General features: G+C 36.2%; 1 protein-coding gene across 3 annotated transcripts in view; it reads right to left on the bottom strand.

Annotated features, from left to right (window-relative positions):
• TMCC1 (transmembrane and coiled-coil domain family 1) overlaps positions 1–16,613 on the bottom strand; it is a 103,745-nt gene that overhangs the window by 10,895 nt on the left and 76,237 nt on the right. For all 3 annotated transcript variants that reach the window (XM_032210468.1, XM_032210470.1, XM_032210469.1), the window contains one exon: positions 6,063–6,994. In XM_032210468.1, the coding sequence (XP_032066359.1) occupies positions 6,063–6,994 (932 nt within the window). The remainder of the gene's footprint in view (positions 1–6,062; positions 6,995–16,613) is intronic.

Here is a 16,613-nt window from a genome sequence, read left to right as displayed (position 1 = left end):
CTACTCAACTCTGCTCACCTTACCTTTGCTGTGGGAAAGGGAAAAGGGATTTTTCTGCTGAAATGGTGAAACTTTTTCATGGATGAAAACTTTAGGGAACCCTCTTAGTTTTCTGCAGGCAAGCACTGAAGGTTAACAAAATACAGCAACATTTTCTTTTGTTTTATTTTTACAACGATGTGACATCTTGAGTGCCTGGGAGATAAAACATATATGCGAGCATAACATTTATTTTCTAAATCTTTACAAATTTAAAATCTGTCCAAGGAGAATATACTGAATTACAGGGTTGTTAAAAATCCAAAGGGTTACAAAAGATAAAAATATAGGAGGCCTGCTGGGGAAGGCCAAAAACCAATTCAGTCCACAATATTAGGATGTGTTACCAACCCGAAAATGGACAAATAGGACCTAAGGAGGGTAAATCCTGTTCTACTTTGGCTGAACAACAATTGGCATTCAGCATATGCTCTCCCTGGGATTCAGAGGAGAATATAAAGCTATCAGTATTAACAGAGACTGAAATACCTTTTTAAAACCATTACAACTGGAGAATATTATCATTTTGATAGCAGCAAATTCCATAATTGAATTATGCATTGACAAATAAATAGCTTGTTTAATTTTGATTTCAATGGATGGCTCCAGGTTCTAATACTGTGAGAGAAGAAAAACCTCTCCTTGTCATGCAGGTAGTCCTCATTTGTACAATTTTGGACTCACAATCTGGTTTTTAAGTGACACAGTCAGTAAGTGTAATGCTTTGGAATGCTCACTCTGTGCTGGGATAATTAGCAAGGAGTAAACTAATGTTTGTATTTGCATTCATTGAAGAGGAAGGGATTACAAGAGAATAAGCAGGCACACAGTGTGGAATACACATCAAAAGAAAGGCATGCTTCAATCTCTGAACCCCAAATCCCTTAGAAGGCTAACAAAAGCTAAAGATTTAAGTCTTGTCAGTTACTGGCAGCAACTACCAGCTAGCATCAATTTGGTTCACAGAACTGAGCTTGTTAACTTGTGGTTAGCTCTTTTTAGAGATGCATTGTGCTGTGGAGACAAGCAACTCAGCAAGAGCTATCCTGTTCAGGCAATCTGCTCTGCAAGTTGGGTGAGGGGACGGAGAAAAAAATGGACCGGTTATAGGACAATAATGGTAAACGTTACTGAGATAGATGCTGTGACAGTCATAAATACAGGCAGTGGTTGGAAAATTGTAACTGCAAACTGTTGCTACTTGAGGCAGTTATTAGGTCTACCTGAACATGTTTATATATCTTTTGTCAGAACTTTTAATTGCACCTGAAAGCTAACTAGCAGCCAATCACAAAGCAATGATATTACATGGGCATATTATACATTGCTCATCACTGACCTCATAGCTCCAAGGATAGTCTCATAAATATGCACTGCAATAGCCAAATATATGGGGTAGATTAGGATATGAGTAACTATTTGGAGGGCCCACTGGCTAAGGAAATGCAGAACAGGTACACGAGGTGACTTGTCGGTTCAGAAATGCCTCCAACTTGCATACTAATACTGAAAGAAAAAATGCTATCCCGTCCAACACCAAAGACTAAATGCTACCCTATCCAAAACTAAAAATTCCAGGACCGAAGCATTTAACTGTGCAGGGATTGAGCCTGAGTCTATTCTTCCTCATCCAGACTTTGGGATAGAATTTTTGACAGCATCATTTGGATGGTCCAAGGTCAAGATATATAACTTGATCCCATAGGCATACTAATGATACCTGATGGATGGCTATCCTCACCCAGCAGCCCCATGTAGATTTAAACGAAAGGGGTAAAGCATCAAGTCCTGAAGCATCACACACATTAAGGGCCCGGACCTCAATTACTCACCAGCAACTAGTATCTACCACAAAGTAAACAACATCTTGATCATCTACTATTGCCAATATTTTCTAGACTAAATTCAGACTGTCAAACTGAACTTTTAAAGCTTTAAATTTTTTATTCCCTGGCTATTTTAACTTTTCAACAGTTCCCATCATACAAGTACCGTATTTCCCTGAAAATAAGACAGGGTCTTATTTTCTTTTGACCTCCGAAATAAGCATTTGGCTTTATTTTCGAGGAGGTCTTATTATTTTTGAGGTGCAGAAAGCGGTGAGCATGATCACCTCATGGCTGCTGCTGTGTTGCAATATTTCCGGAGAGAGCTTATTTTGGGGAGGGCTTATTTTAGCGTATGCGCTCAAAAGTCCAGTTGCGCTTATAATCCGGGGAGGTCTTATTTTCAGGGAAACAGGGTAGTTCCCTTGCCATCAGACAGACATGTAAGACAGCAAATCAACGGGAATGTATCATCAAAATAGTTTACAACAGTCTCAGGTATCAAACATACCCAGAATTTTTTAAAATTAAAAAATGGCAATTAATGCTTGGGCATAATAATGTGCTGGAAACATAGGCTGCAATCTTGAATATCTAACTATTCTAAAAACTCAATGTCCCAAGGACACTCTTAATCTACATAACAGGATGTAAGATTATAGCCGAAAACTTTTGTCTATGTGTCCACATAGCAACAGTGGACAGAATGCTGAAGAATTTATTGCAAGGCTTTCTTAATGGATTTGATTAAACTCCATGAAATGCGAGTCCGGGGAATTACAGTCTGCCAAAAAAAGGCAAAGTATATATACAATTTCAGTTGATACAGACAGTATGTGAAGTAAACTGAGAACAAAACAACCAAGTACATCATATTTATGTGAACTCATAATTCATTGTGTATAGAAAGACTATTGAGTCATGAACAGTTTCAAGGGAGACTCAACAGAAAGTACAGAAAGGACCTTTTTATCAAACAAACATCTGCTAACAGCTCTAAAAACTGATAAGCAACAGCTTGTTTTGGGATTGGTTGTGCTGATAAGCCTGCCTTTGTAAAAAGAACACAGGGATGCAGAACTGGATTTCCAAAGAGAAAGGTGTGGCTAGTCTCTCTCAACAATGAGGCCACATCAAATGTCCAATAGAAAATCAGCAGAGCTTTGCTCAAGCTTTAACTATTTATTACATTACAAAGCAGGAACAGAGGACTTAAGAAATAATTTCATCCTGAAAAAAAATGTGGAGGTGGAAACAAAGAGTAGGAACTGGAGAGAGAACTCTAGCAAAATCAAGCCTTAGTGAACACAAACCACAATACGACCAAGAACAAAGATAGCCACAGAAAAATAGAGAATGACAAATACAGTGGATGTAAAATAAGAAATGCTCTTATTCCAGGGGGGGGGGTTCCTCCTCAGGAGTGTAACCCTTTGGTAGACTTCTTTGGCTGATATATTAGAGTGAGAAGAAAAACATGACTGCTAATTTGATTTCCAACAGTGGTTTTATTTGCAGGCTAATGCAAACTGCTTTTCATTTTATTTCCAATACTAGCTAATATGAAAGGTTTTGATATAATGTTCTTGATTTATCTGTAATTCAAGAGAGGTGATATCAATGCTCAGAAAAAGAGCCTTGATATGGTGTGTTTGTGTGTGTGTGTGTGGGGGGGAGGAATTAGTAATAATTAATGTTAGCCTTACATTACTGATATTGTATTTCCTAACCAACAGAAATTGTGTTTCTGAAAACAGCTGGAAAGTAAACTCTCAATTTTCATTATAAGTATTTTATTTTGGGAAGCAAATATTGTACACTAAAGAAACTCCCATAACTGTCAAATTAATGCCATTCCAATGATATTTATTAGGGTAAAAACCATTTTTTAAAAAGTGTGTGTTTAATATTATTCTGCATGTCAAAAAGTTGTCCTAAATCTTACAATACAATTTAAAATTCTGCAACACATGTATTTACTTAATCTATATCAGGAGTCCCCAACCCTCGGTCCATGGACCGGCACCATCCGTAACATGGCAGCACCTGGGCTGCGCAAACAAGCAAAGCCCCATCCACAAGATGCAGGCAGCATGCAAAACCACACCCCCTTCGGTCCATGGAAAAACCTTTCTCTGTGGAACCTGTCCCTGATGCCCAAAAGGTTGGGGGCCACTGATCTATGTTACGACCATTATTTTCAACATTAATGTTTACCTTTATTATGAAATTATATTTAAAGAAATTTTTTGAGGGGAATGGGGATTTGTGCATAAGATGTAATTTTCAAGGAACTTGGAAAAACGGTAAAAGAAATTAATTATATTTTATACTATTTGAATAATAGTATTTTAAAAAAATCACTAGCCTTTCCATGAAATTGGTAGAATGTTTAATTAAAAACTCCTTAATGAGTGTTGTAAAAAAAAATTGTCTCCATTCTGCTCTGCTTCTTCTCATCTCAGAGGATACCAGAACAAATGGTTAAATGGTATACCTCAAAATAAGATAACCTTTTCTGTTTTATTTACAGATAAATAGATTAAAAATTGTAGAAAAGTTTCAGTTCCCCAAAGATTGATCCTCCTATTGAGTGAAATGAAATAGTCATTTTTCCATGTTCAAAGGACAAGAACTATTTCATCTTCTGTAATTTGCTATCTTTTAATTATTTGTCTCCCCTGTCTGATTCTATATTTTTCAAATCAAAAATTCTAATTAAAGGTTTTCTGTCAATTCAAACATGCTTCATTTAATTATCTGACCACATGCAATTGTACCTTTTGGCTGTATAATACTTTTGGCATTTATCAAATTATGTGTTTTCACTAAACTGCTAAGGAGCTTTAAAAATATTAAAACAATTTTAAGGTTGCGACTCTACTTTGAGAGTTAAATAAAAATATGTATTAATATTATAAATGATAAATATCTGCATAAATGTTAATAAGATTAGTATTTTGTCGGTTCTTAAACTATTCTTTCTCCAATCTCAAACGTTATAAATTCAAGACTGCCATTAGACATGCTCATTTAAGTGAGTTGTTAAACATCTATTTCTTGATATTTAAGGATAACAGTAAAGTTCAATTATGTATAATCAGATTATAACCTAATTTTATAGTTACAGCTATAACAGAGAATATAACTATTTACATTATTTACTTCGAGATCTGTAAATGGCATCAAGATTGTCAGGACTCTTTAGCACTACCTCTGGAGCTCTAAGGAAGAACTGACAAATTTTCAAAATTTAGACTTATACTAACATCACATATATAGGTGAACATGTTGCAGAAAAAATTCTTGTAAAATTTAATCTGTATAATTGGTATGAGCACTGTGCTTGAAAAGTAGTTGTCAGACAGTGCGGGATTGTTAATGCTAGTTTAATATGCTCCTTAAGCATTCCAAAAAGTATGTTTCTGTAAAAATTGAGAATGTGAATTATGTGTAAAAATATATCACATATAATGCTGAAGTATAATTTGCTTTGCGATAGAAGCAAAAGAAGTCTAATGCAAGATAAATATTGGTATAGTTTGTATGGTATGTAATCTAGAAAGTAGTTGGAACAGGTTTCATGGGAAAAAATGGAACACACACACACACACACACACACACACTCTTCCCATGAAGCCTGATCTAACTACTTTCTAGATTACATACTACACATTCTTTATTTTTACAGAAACATACTTTTTGGAGTGCTTGGGAGCATAAGAAGCCAGCACCAGCAATACTGTGCTGCCTGACAACTATTTTTCAAGCTCAGTGCCAATACTAATTATAAAGAATTAAATTTTTGCAAGGAATTTTTCTGCAACATGTTCACCTACTGTAATTTATAAACACTGTAATCAAAAGGGCAGTGTTTAAACATTCCTCATCCAACAAGATTAGGATTATGGAACTATTTTGAAATTATAATCCAGAGCCATCTCAACATTAAAAATTAGTGTAGACATTCACACAACTGAAAAGTTATGACAAGAAGAAAACACAGACTTGTTGATTTGGAAAGGAGGAAACTTAAATATTTAAGCCAGAAATAAATATATTCATATAAATCAAATTAATTGTTAAATTTGCTGCCCCCAAGATTATCAATAATAAATGAGTGCTGGCATCCAAACAATTATGAATGTGCCTTAATATTAGTAGTATCAATGAAAGAATGGACTGCCAAGTGCTCACCGGTATCTTTCTTCCTGTAGAGCCTGCATTATCAAGGAATAATCTCGCTGGTAGTGAACCTTGAGATCTTCAAAGGATTCCTCCAAGCGTACTTGAACCTCTCTGAGCTCTTGAATTTCATGCAGTATTGCATCAAACCCTGAGCTTTGCATATCCAGAGTGTTTGATTTGGAGCTTGGTGCTCCCAACTGGACCCCTGCGGTACTATTGGCCCCCACTGAGCCTGATGTAGCACTGGAACAGTCCTCCTCACTGCCATATTTTGGGCTTGACTGAAAGTTATGAACACCTAAAGTCTTTCCTCCGGTCCCGTCTTCTTGACTTTCTTCCAAAGCATCCTTCAGATTAGCAATATTGTCGGCACTTCCAAACTTGTTTCTAATGAGGCAGGCAATTTCCCGAGGTTTAGAAGCAACGGCTCCAGCTGCTGAATGAGTTGCCTGGGAAAAGCTGGAAAGTCCACCTTTAACACTATCTACTACTCCTTCACTGAAGCCAGTGACTTTTGCTCCTACATCCTTTAATCCCTGGTGCATGTCCCTCAAGACATCTTTGGGCTGTCGATGAATACCATTCTGTTCAATCTCTCGCAACTTCCGATGATAGTGCTCTAGTTTCTTCTGCAGCTGGAGGATTGTCTGGGATGATTTCTGGTTCTTCTTCTCAAACACCTGCTTAATCCGGGCGCTCTGTTGCTTGTCAGCGTTATTGGCTAATTTCAGGTATTCGGCTACATTGTCATCCCGGGCGGTTTGCTCTATTTTGATTTGCTCTGTGAGTTTCAGTATTTTCTGCTGCAGATGAGTGATGGCCACTTTTGTGCGTTGTGGATCTGGTGTTCCATCAACAGAATCTGCATTAATACCGCAGTCTGTACTTGATGCCACTGCGTTAGTTGTTTGTGCTAGGCTACTTACATCTAATCGTTCGATCTGGAAAAAGAATTAAAAAAATGAACATGAAAGTCTGATTTGATAATGGCAATGTCATAAAAAATGCAAACCAAGCCGAGTGAAAGAGTCAGTAAATTTAAATAGGGCTGTTATCATCCATAAAGAAAATGATAAAGAAATATGGATAGAAGTTATGTAGTACTCTGTCATACATTTTTGTTTTGTGAATAGAGAGTGAATAGAGTAAACTTAAATTTCAAAACAATTAGGTCTATCAATTAAATCCAAACCAGATATGTCAAAGTCCCTTATAAATATACAATTATAATTCCTGCTATGTGCCCTATTGTGATCATACAGATAATTAGGAGCCACAAATCAACAAAAGCTTGTTTAGAAACAAGTAACTTAATAACTTCAGTTAGGATTCCTGTGGAAATGGTAAAAACTGAAAGGAGAATTCAAGCAACAGTGTAAAGCAGAGATAGGCAGTTTATTATTATCTTCCAAATGTTATATACTACAACATCTAAAATCTTTTGCTATTTGCAACACCAGCTGCGATATGAATTGGTTCCAAACATTTGGAAGATACCAAGACACCTATCCCATGTATAATGAATCAGTATAATTTCTAGGCAATTCTAGTTAGCTTACAGAGTTAAAATCTTCCAGTTTATAGCAAGAATAAAATTTATATATGTTTTCCAAAGTAAAGGTACATATACAAACTTTAAAGTCTGCATTGGAAATAGTCACAGAAAAGTGGTTTTAATCATCTCATCATACAGATGTTCTTAACCAATAAATGTCTTCAGAATTCGTACATGTCAATAAAATGTAATTTACCCATCTATTTTCTAGCAAATAAATCATTCTTACTATTCTAGCCTACCTTGGCTTTCCTGAGGCGCAAGACTTGTTCCCAATGCATGACTTGAACAAAAGACCAACATGCCTACAACTGCTTTCCTGAAAGCTCATTCACCTGTGATGCCGGAAAGTTATAAAACTAAGTTTCAAGAAAGGCAGCTCACTACAGAAACTGGTGAATCATTTAATTACTCTGCAGCTCCTCCCCAAACAGGGAACTTGTTCACCGGCATATGAAAAATAGCAACATGACTTCATTACAAGCCAGCCCTTTATGGAGATAAAAGCTCTCTTCCTTTCTTCCTTAAAAAAAACCTGCCTAAATGAAATGAAAGCCGTAAAAGTTCACTAATGTGAAGTATCCATATAAACACTAATCATTTTTAAAGGCAAATGGCCCATCCAGGTCCTAATGGAAAGAATGATCCAGAACAGCGTTTCTAAATAAAAAGAAGAGTTTATTGAGAAGAAATACTAATTTCTTACTCATTTCTTTTCATACGTAATTGTTCAGAAGTTTCAAGAACTATAGCAGTAATTTGTTTTGAGAACAGGAATCACAACCTCCTACTTACTATCTGAAACAAACATGTATGTACCTGTATATGCCAGAAATTAAGAGAGTGGACGAATTAAGCTCTGAGTAACCATACAAGTCTGAATGCTTGTGAGGTTACAACTTCTGGTCACGTGCTCCAGTAGTAAGAATGGATTGACTTTAAATAGGGAAAATGTCATTACACTATGCCTTCAACAAGGCTGCACATGAGATAAGGCAGAAACTAAGGTAATAAGGGCTGTTTTAAGGTAATGATTGAAATAGAAATGATTTAGAGAGGGGAAGAAAGAGATAATGTATGCACACATAGAGAAAATGATGCCTTGAGGGAAAACATAACCATGCCATTTTAGTTGGGCAGAAAGATCCCAGGAAGAACATATAAAATCTACAAAAGATTGATATAATGGAAACACTGGAATCTATCCACCCCTGTTCTAAGAAACAATGACAGGATGCCTACTCATGTGAAAGATTTATGAAGGATTTCTAAAGCTTTGCAATAGTTCAGCTGACAGGCATTGAGGGATGGGAGACGGATACCTTTACCCTGGTAACAAATGATCCATCCCAATATTGGTCAAATGGTATTCAAGTTGACAAGGAGAACAATAAATAGGTTACCAACACAAGGACAGTTAGCAGTAAGGGAGAGGGAGAAGACTAGCTCTTTCCTAACTACCAGTTTCCTACTTGGCAACCTGGAGGGGAAAAGCTGGCTATCCTTCTTCACCTGTTAGGCTTGGTCTGGGAGAGCTGGCTTGGTCTGGGAGAGGCCCTCCATTTCTAACCCTGCCACAGGTGATCCATGAGACTAAACCTGGTGGATAAATAGCTGGTTATCCCTTTTCACCTGCCATCTCCCAGCATGGGGATCACTTGCCTGGGCTGGAAGAATGGAAGACAACAGTAAAATATGGTTTTAAGCTACCAGATCTCTTGATTCCATAGGACTGAAGGTTCTCGAGGTTTGAAAGAACTCCCTGGCAAAAAATAGAGAGTCCTCATACGGCTAAACTCATCTCAAGCCACCCCAATTCAGTTGTGTTTGTTTATTTCATCCATTTATATGGCTGCCCAACTTTCAAATTGCGACTCCGTCAGTAGATATACCACAAAGTCAGCTGAATTTCCTGGTTCATTCTCAAGAACCATCTCAAGAGAACACTTTTGTCTGGAGGCTACAATTGTAGATGAAGAGGGTCAAGTTTTTTGGAAGTTGCAACTAGTGTAATTAGAGACAGATGCCATGCCTCTTTCAGAAAAAGTGCTACCTGCCAGTAATCCTAGGCTGTACAATTATTCCAAAAGGCTGTACCCTATTAATTGGTACAGGTGATATTTAGTTAAATTGTTAACAATGAGACTGTATCTACTCATGTCAGAATTGAGTGAATATATTGAATTGAGAATGGCCAACAATTTTTAAATAAACATTAACTTCCATAGATGTATAACTATTGCAGGTGATATGTATGATTTCAAAGGGGATGATCTCTATAGGAAAATATGTGCACATACCCTATTAAATAACTTTTTATAAATAAAAAACTTTTTAAAAAAACAGAGAGAGATTCATATATGTTATGTTTTATACTTATTAATAGCCAATGGTTTATAATGAATACATAACTATAATATTTGTCTTATATAATACAAGCCATTTATCTTAGGCTAGTACTTTTCAACATCTTCATGAATGAGTTAGATAACAAGCTAAAGGTGGAACTCATCAAATATTCAGACAACATCAAGCTGGGGGAATAGCCAACATTTGAGAAGACAGGCTCAAGATCCAGGAGAATCTTGACAGACATGAAGACTGAGCCTATCCAACAAAACACAATTCAATGGTGAGAAAAGTAAGGATTTTCACTTAGGAAGAAAAACCAGTAGGTGGTACATGGCTCAACAGGTGTACTCGAGGGCTTGGTATTTTTACATTTCTTTTCAACAACTGCCAGGTCAGATCATCTGTTACCATGGGTTGAGGTATATATTGTATGTTGATGACACCCAACCCTATATTTCCACTCTTGGTGAGCCACATGATGCTGTGCCTGGAGACTGTGGGGGCCTAGATGCCTAGAGAAGACATGCTGTGAGTCCCGTCAGCCCAATTATTCTGGTTGGCAGAGTCCAGGAGGAGGGTCTTTCCTGCCGTTGCTCCTGCCCTCTGGAACAACTTCCCTACTGATGTGAGGCTGGCACCAACTCTCCTATCTTTTCATAAGACGTGGCTCTGCCAGTTGAATTGAAGCCTCAATGGGGAAGAGTGCAATGGAGGTGGTTGATTGAGTAAATAATAGTCAGCATTATGCTGCATAAACAGAATAGAATCAAAATCAATGAAGCCTTAGTACCACTTCATTATGCCTTGGTAAGATTACACTTGGAATATTGTGTCCGGTTTTGGTCAGCACGATGCAAATAAGACGTTGAGACTCTAGAAATTATCCAGAGAAGAGTAACAAATATGATTAGTGGACTGGAGGGTAAAACATATGATGATTGGTTGCAGGAACTGGGTATCTCTAGTCTAACAAAGAGAAGGACTAGATGGTAACACGATAGCAATCTTTCAATATTTGAGAGTCTATCACAAAGAGAGGGTTGACCTATTCTCCAAAGCACCCCTGAAGGCAAGATGAGAAGTAATAAATGGAAATTTATCAAAAAGAGATCCAACCTAGTACTATAAAGAAATTTTCTGAAAGTGAGAACTATTAATCAATGGAATGGCTTGCCTCCAGAAGTTGTGGGTGGTTTTAAAAAGTGATTGGGCAACCATTTTTCCAAATCTCCTGCTTGAGCAGTGGGTTGGAGTAGAAGAGCTTCAAGGTCCCTCCCAACTCTATTATTCTGTATTTTGTAATATGAAAAGTACAAAATATTGTAAAATATCACAACAGATCGCACGTTTCCAACAACTATTCCTTAACATCTGGAATAATACCACATTTCCAATTTATCAATATTATTCTTTTAGTTATTCTTGGACTTAATACCACAATAATTCCTGATAGTCAAATTTCAAAGCTTTGGTATGTAGTTCAACATTACATCTACATCTTTAATTTTCCTGCAAATCTGCTTTTATACATTAACATAATATCTCCAAAAGATACCAAATGATCACTTACCATATCATATAAGTCAGTGAAATGTCAATTTTTTTGCACTTTCAAAAAAATATATACCTGATAACTATCCTTTCAAATAAAGTATCTGGGGGAATCCAATATAACTTTCAATGAACTAGTTTTAATTTCAGATCTGTTGTTACTATTTAACATTTTTAAGAACGTGAATTCATTGATGGGACTTTAACTAAAGCAATGCTTGAGTTTTTTGGTGGGGAAAAGAGGCAAAGGAAATAAGTTTTTTTTAAAAAAAAAAGTAGAATGAAAGTAGAATATACAGTAGGATGCAGTACAGTGGATTCTTGTTGTTATGTTATAATCTTAAATTTTATGCCAGTAATCAGTGGAGGTAAGCGTTCTAGAAATACTTGTATAAGGAATGCTTGTGGTAACATGTGAATGCAAACCTGGCTCTGCTAACTGGCCTGGGGCCTTAATAGAGGCATGCTATGTTGTGGGTGGCTGATGGGGAAGATGTCAGCCATCCTCTAATTTTTAAGTTTTCTATTTAATTCTCTTAATTGTAATAGCTTTGTATGATCTTTTTTTTTAACCTTTTTATTATGTCGCTCAGAGTCGCTATATCAGTGAGATGGGCAGCATAAAAATTAAATAAACAAACGGTATGAATGTGTGTACTTATGTGTACATATGATGCTGTGTTGTTGGCTAAGAATCTGAATAATTTCCAGCAAATGTTACCAATAGCAATAGCACTTATATATTGCGCCACAGTGCTTCACAATACTCTCTGAACGGTTTACAACACTGGCATATTGCCTCCAATAACCTGGGCCCTCATTTTACTGATCTCAGAAGGATGGAAGGACGGTCAGGACTGAACTCGTGGCTGTGTGCAGAGTTATCCTGCAATACTGCATTCTAAACCATTGTGCCACGATGGCTTCTAAGCTCACAGCTTAAACAGACTATTTGTATTTGAACATTATTAATCAATCAAAGATCAAGGCACCCATGTTCGAAAGGAAGAATGAAGTGTACAATTGCCAGTTATATATTAACTATGAAATACTAGAGTAAATACATGAGACTGTATACAAATATATTCTCCAAAAATGGATAAATTTAAAAACAAGGGCTGATAGAATTTAAAAACAAGGGCTGATAGAATTGTAATGACGAATACATAGCCCTTTGCAAGGAGTTAATTTTAGTTGAAAGCTGGGCTTAAAAATATTCTCTCTCCCTCCCTCCCTCCTCGAACTGAGAATTGGGAATGTCAGGAGAAACATAAAATAAGCTGGTAAAGTGGAAATGGGAAACTTAAGAAACATGTATGGTAAAATGAGATAATGAAAGAATTGTTGTTGAATGAATGTGGATGGACTACAAAAATAGCTGATCAATATAACAGAAGAACATTCACATGGTTTTGTTAGCAATAATGAATGAATGAGGATCTAATTGCCAAATATTGAAACAAGAGGGAATAAATCACAAGAAAGAACAGGTATAGTGAATGGTGGTGATATAAACTAATTTTAGTTATGTCTCAAATTCCTTTTTCTCATTTGATGCCTTTATTCTTTGGTTTGATATTTTTCACTCCTTTTCTGCATTCTTCTGTATAGCACTTACCTTGAAAAGAACAGAATGATACATAGTCAAATTAGTCAGATTTGTATAGTTCATATTAAATATATTTTAGTGAAATTGTAACTATTATAACAACTACCTAGTATGTTTTAAAGGAGTTTATTATGTTAGCACATATCTTCTACAGTGGAGTACGCTTTCCAAAGAAACTGATGTCAATGGAATAAGCAAACGTATTTTGTTTATTGACTGTGAGTTTCAAGTCCCACCTTAGCCATGAAAGCCAGCTAAATGACTTTAGGTCAATCAGTCTCCCTCAACCCAACCCTCCTCACAGGGTTGATTTTGTGGGGAAAATAGGAGGAGGAAGATAAGTTGGATATGTTCGTTACTTTTAGTTATTTGTAAAAACAATAAAGATGGAATACGAAGAAACGAAGTGCACACTCAAAAGCTCAATCTGATACTAATCCAACCAATAGGTAAACATCATTCTACACATGGAAGGAACATGTCCTAATCTGCCTTGGGCTGAAAATTTTGTGAATTGTACATGGGCTAAGGAGTAACAGTCATGCATGAAATGGTTTTTGCATTTACATGTATGGCAGGATGCAGGGTTTATGTAAACCGACTTATACAAACCTGAATTTATCCAATGAGTTGAAAAATGATATGAAGGTTCTTTAACAAATGCAATGGTCTCAGCTGTTTATACCTGTATGAGGGATGTGATTTGAAGGTGTGTGTGTCTGTGTGTGTGTAAGAGAGAGAGGGGGGGAGGGAGGGAGGGAGGAGGAGGGGAAGGGAGGGGGGGAGACCGAAAAAGAATCTTTATATCTTGTTTAGGATCTTCACAACGTCCCTCAGTCATATCATCACCACTGCAGGCAGTACATATTATTCTGTGCTTGACCTGTGATTTTTCCTCCCAAACCCACCAATTAGACAGAGCAAAGAAATTGGAGATGAAGGGATTTCAAGAGAGTAAGCTGTTCGCTCTTCTACACATCAAAAGCAATACGACTGGGCTATCAGTCTGGGGCTGGAAGCTGGGGGCACGCTATGCATACATTTTAATATTTTCTTGAATTATTTCCCCAATCTCTCTACTGTATGGGGGTAAGGGGAAAATAAGTAAATTCTGTAGGCAATTTCCCCTTTGCCTACTGGCATGATTGCATTGCTCTCGATGTGCAAAAGAATAAACAGCTTACTCTCTTGAAATCTCTTTTTTTCAGGAGCAAGGTTAGGTGACGGAGACATTGCATACTGAAATCACTTGCTTCCCCGCCCCCCTTCCTTGCAGATTGGAAGGTTAGACAGAAAGGGATTTCAAGAGAGTATATTGTTTGCATAGCACTCCCACCCTTAGGTGCCAGCCCAATCATATTGTTTTAATGCTTACAAGACAGTAAACAGGCACTTGAGCATTCCAAAGGGTGGGGTGGTGGTTAAAGGTGTGCAACTGAGCAGTTTGTCTCTTTCCAGTTGGAAAGCACAGTCAGGATCATGTGACTGCTTCATTCAGCATCAATTTACCAGTCTAAATTAGGGTACAGCAAGGACTACCTGTAATCAATTATTACGGTTATTAGTCGTAATAATTGATTACAGGTAGTCCTTGCTGTACATTGAAATGGCTTTTATTATTATTTCAACATTTTAACACTTCTTTTGGGTACTATAATTGAATGAAATGGCACTTTATTTTTCTGTTACAAAGAACATTTTTAAAGACAGTTTAATATTAAGACTATTGTAATTTTAAAATGGATATTTATCAGCAATATTACTTAAAAACCAGATACTCCTTTGCTGTGTAGTAGTAAAACGTATATAATACATGACACTCTTTATTAATTAGTGGCAAAGAATCATTTTGACGTAGTGTGGTTTTCCTACAAAATACAATTGTTCAAATTATGGGGGGGTGGGGGGTGAAAAACTTTGACTTTGCCCTGCATTTTGAATGTCCACTGGCATCTTTCCAATGCAAGTCTCATATATTTAAAAAAAATGCTTCCCAAGCTTTTAAATTTGTGTATGTATTTTATTTCGATCCTGCTTTTACAGAGTAGTTGTTTTTAGCTTACAGTAATGTATCAGCTATTGCATGGTGTTTTAAATATTTTACTCGAGTCACTCCATTAATGTATTTTAAAGGAAGAGTATAAATCTAAATAAAATATTTTTGTAAATAATTCACAAACACAGAAAGATATTTATGGATGCTAATTGCAATAGATATGAACGCAGGGTATGCTCATCTTCAGAAAAGAGGGCAGGAGAAATACAATCAAAAATCAAATCGCAAATAAACATACCTAAATTGCTTTGGAGTTGCCTTTACTCAAACTGAAAATTAGCACTTATATTCCCCTCCAGATGAAGTTATCTTAAAAACCTAAGTATATTTTTTATGTTGTTAAGACTGGTTGATCAAGAAGTTATTCCTGGATTAATACTCTTACTATTTTAAGGTCATAATTAGATGATATATCAATATTAGATATTTCTTTTTATATAATTGGGCTTGTGTGACCCAGTTCCCCTCCCCCCCAGCCAAGCCACCAAGGTTAAGGACGCTGCTATACACACTTAAATGTCCCATCCCATAATGCATCCACTCCTGAAGGAAACCACACCCATATTTTAATACTTCTTCAGTTGTACTTATCAATATCTGCAACTTTGTAATTTTTCAACAAGATATTACACCTTCCTCTTCATCATTTCTTTTCTTGGTTATGGTACTAGTTTCAATTCCATGTTTTAATATATATTACTGTAATTTCCAAAACAAATCTTTAAATTATTCCCTGCAGAGTACCCTCATTTTAGTTTGTTTATTATTAAATCCATTCATTACGTTGGAAGCTTCTTTTAGTCCTCATCACACATTTTCAAAGTAACTGTTTATTTCCATCAAAATCAATCTACTTCTTTCCTCCCACATCATCTTTTGCAATTCTTTTTCTCTATATACACACCTTATACATTTTTCTCAACTCATTTTCAGTACCAGATTCTCGTTTTCCACATCTGCTGCTTCTTTCATTTATCATTTAACCAAGCATCCTTTTTCATTCTTTCCACAACTATGGTGTCACACACTCCTGTAACATTGTATAACTTTTTTCACTGTGTTCCAAGCACCTTTCATATCATCTTACTCTTACCAATCATTTTGCTGTGATATTACTCAGACATCTAATGCTTTTCCCACCCCCTCCACCCCTGAAAATTAGTATTTTCTCTTCCTGAAGTTCCTGTAGTTTCATTCTGGTTTCTTTCACTTCTTTCCTTTTATTTCATGTTCCATTTTTTTTCAAAATCCACACAATTCTATCAAATAATGGTTTGTTCCATATTCAGAGCTTCTCAGCATTCTTCTATCTTTCATTTATTTCCTAATATTTTATCACAAAGCAAATAATAATGCTTTTAGAGTTACGTTTCTTCCTTTGCCCTTTGTATATGTGTGTTTGTGTGTAAATAAGTGTATAGTATGTCTAAATCAATT

This window comes from Thamnophis elegans, chromosome 2, assembly GCF_009769535.1.
Source record: "Thamnophis elegans isolate rThaEle1 chromosome 2, rThaEle1.pri, whole genome shotgun sequence".
NCBI lineage: Eukaryota > Metazoa > Chordata > Lepidosauria > Squamata > Colubridae > Thamnophis > Thamnophis elegans.
The sequence above is the reverse complement of the archived record's forward strand: the minus strand, read 5'-3'. Positions and strand labels throughout refer to the sequence as shown.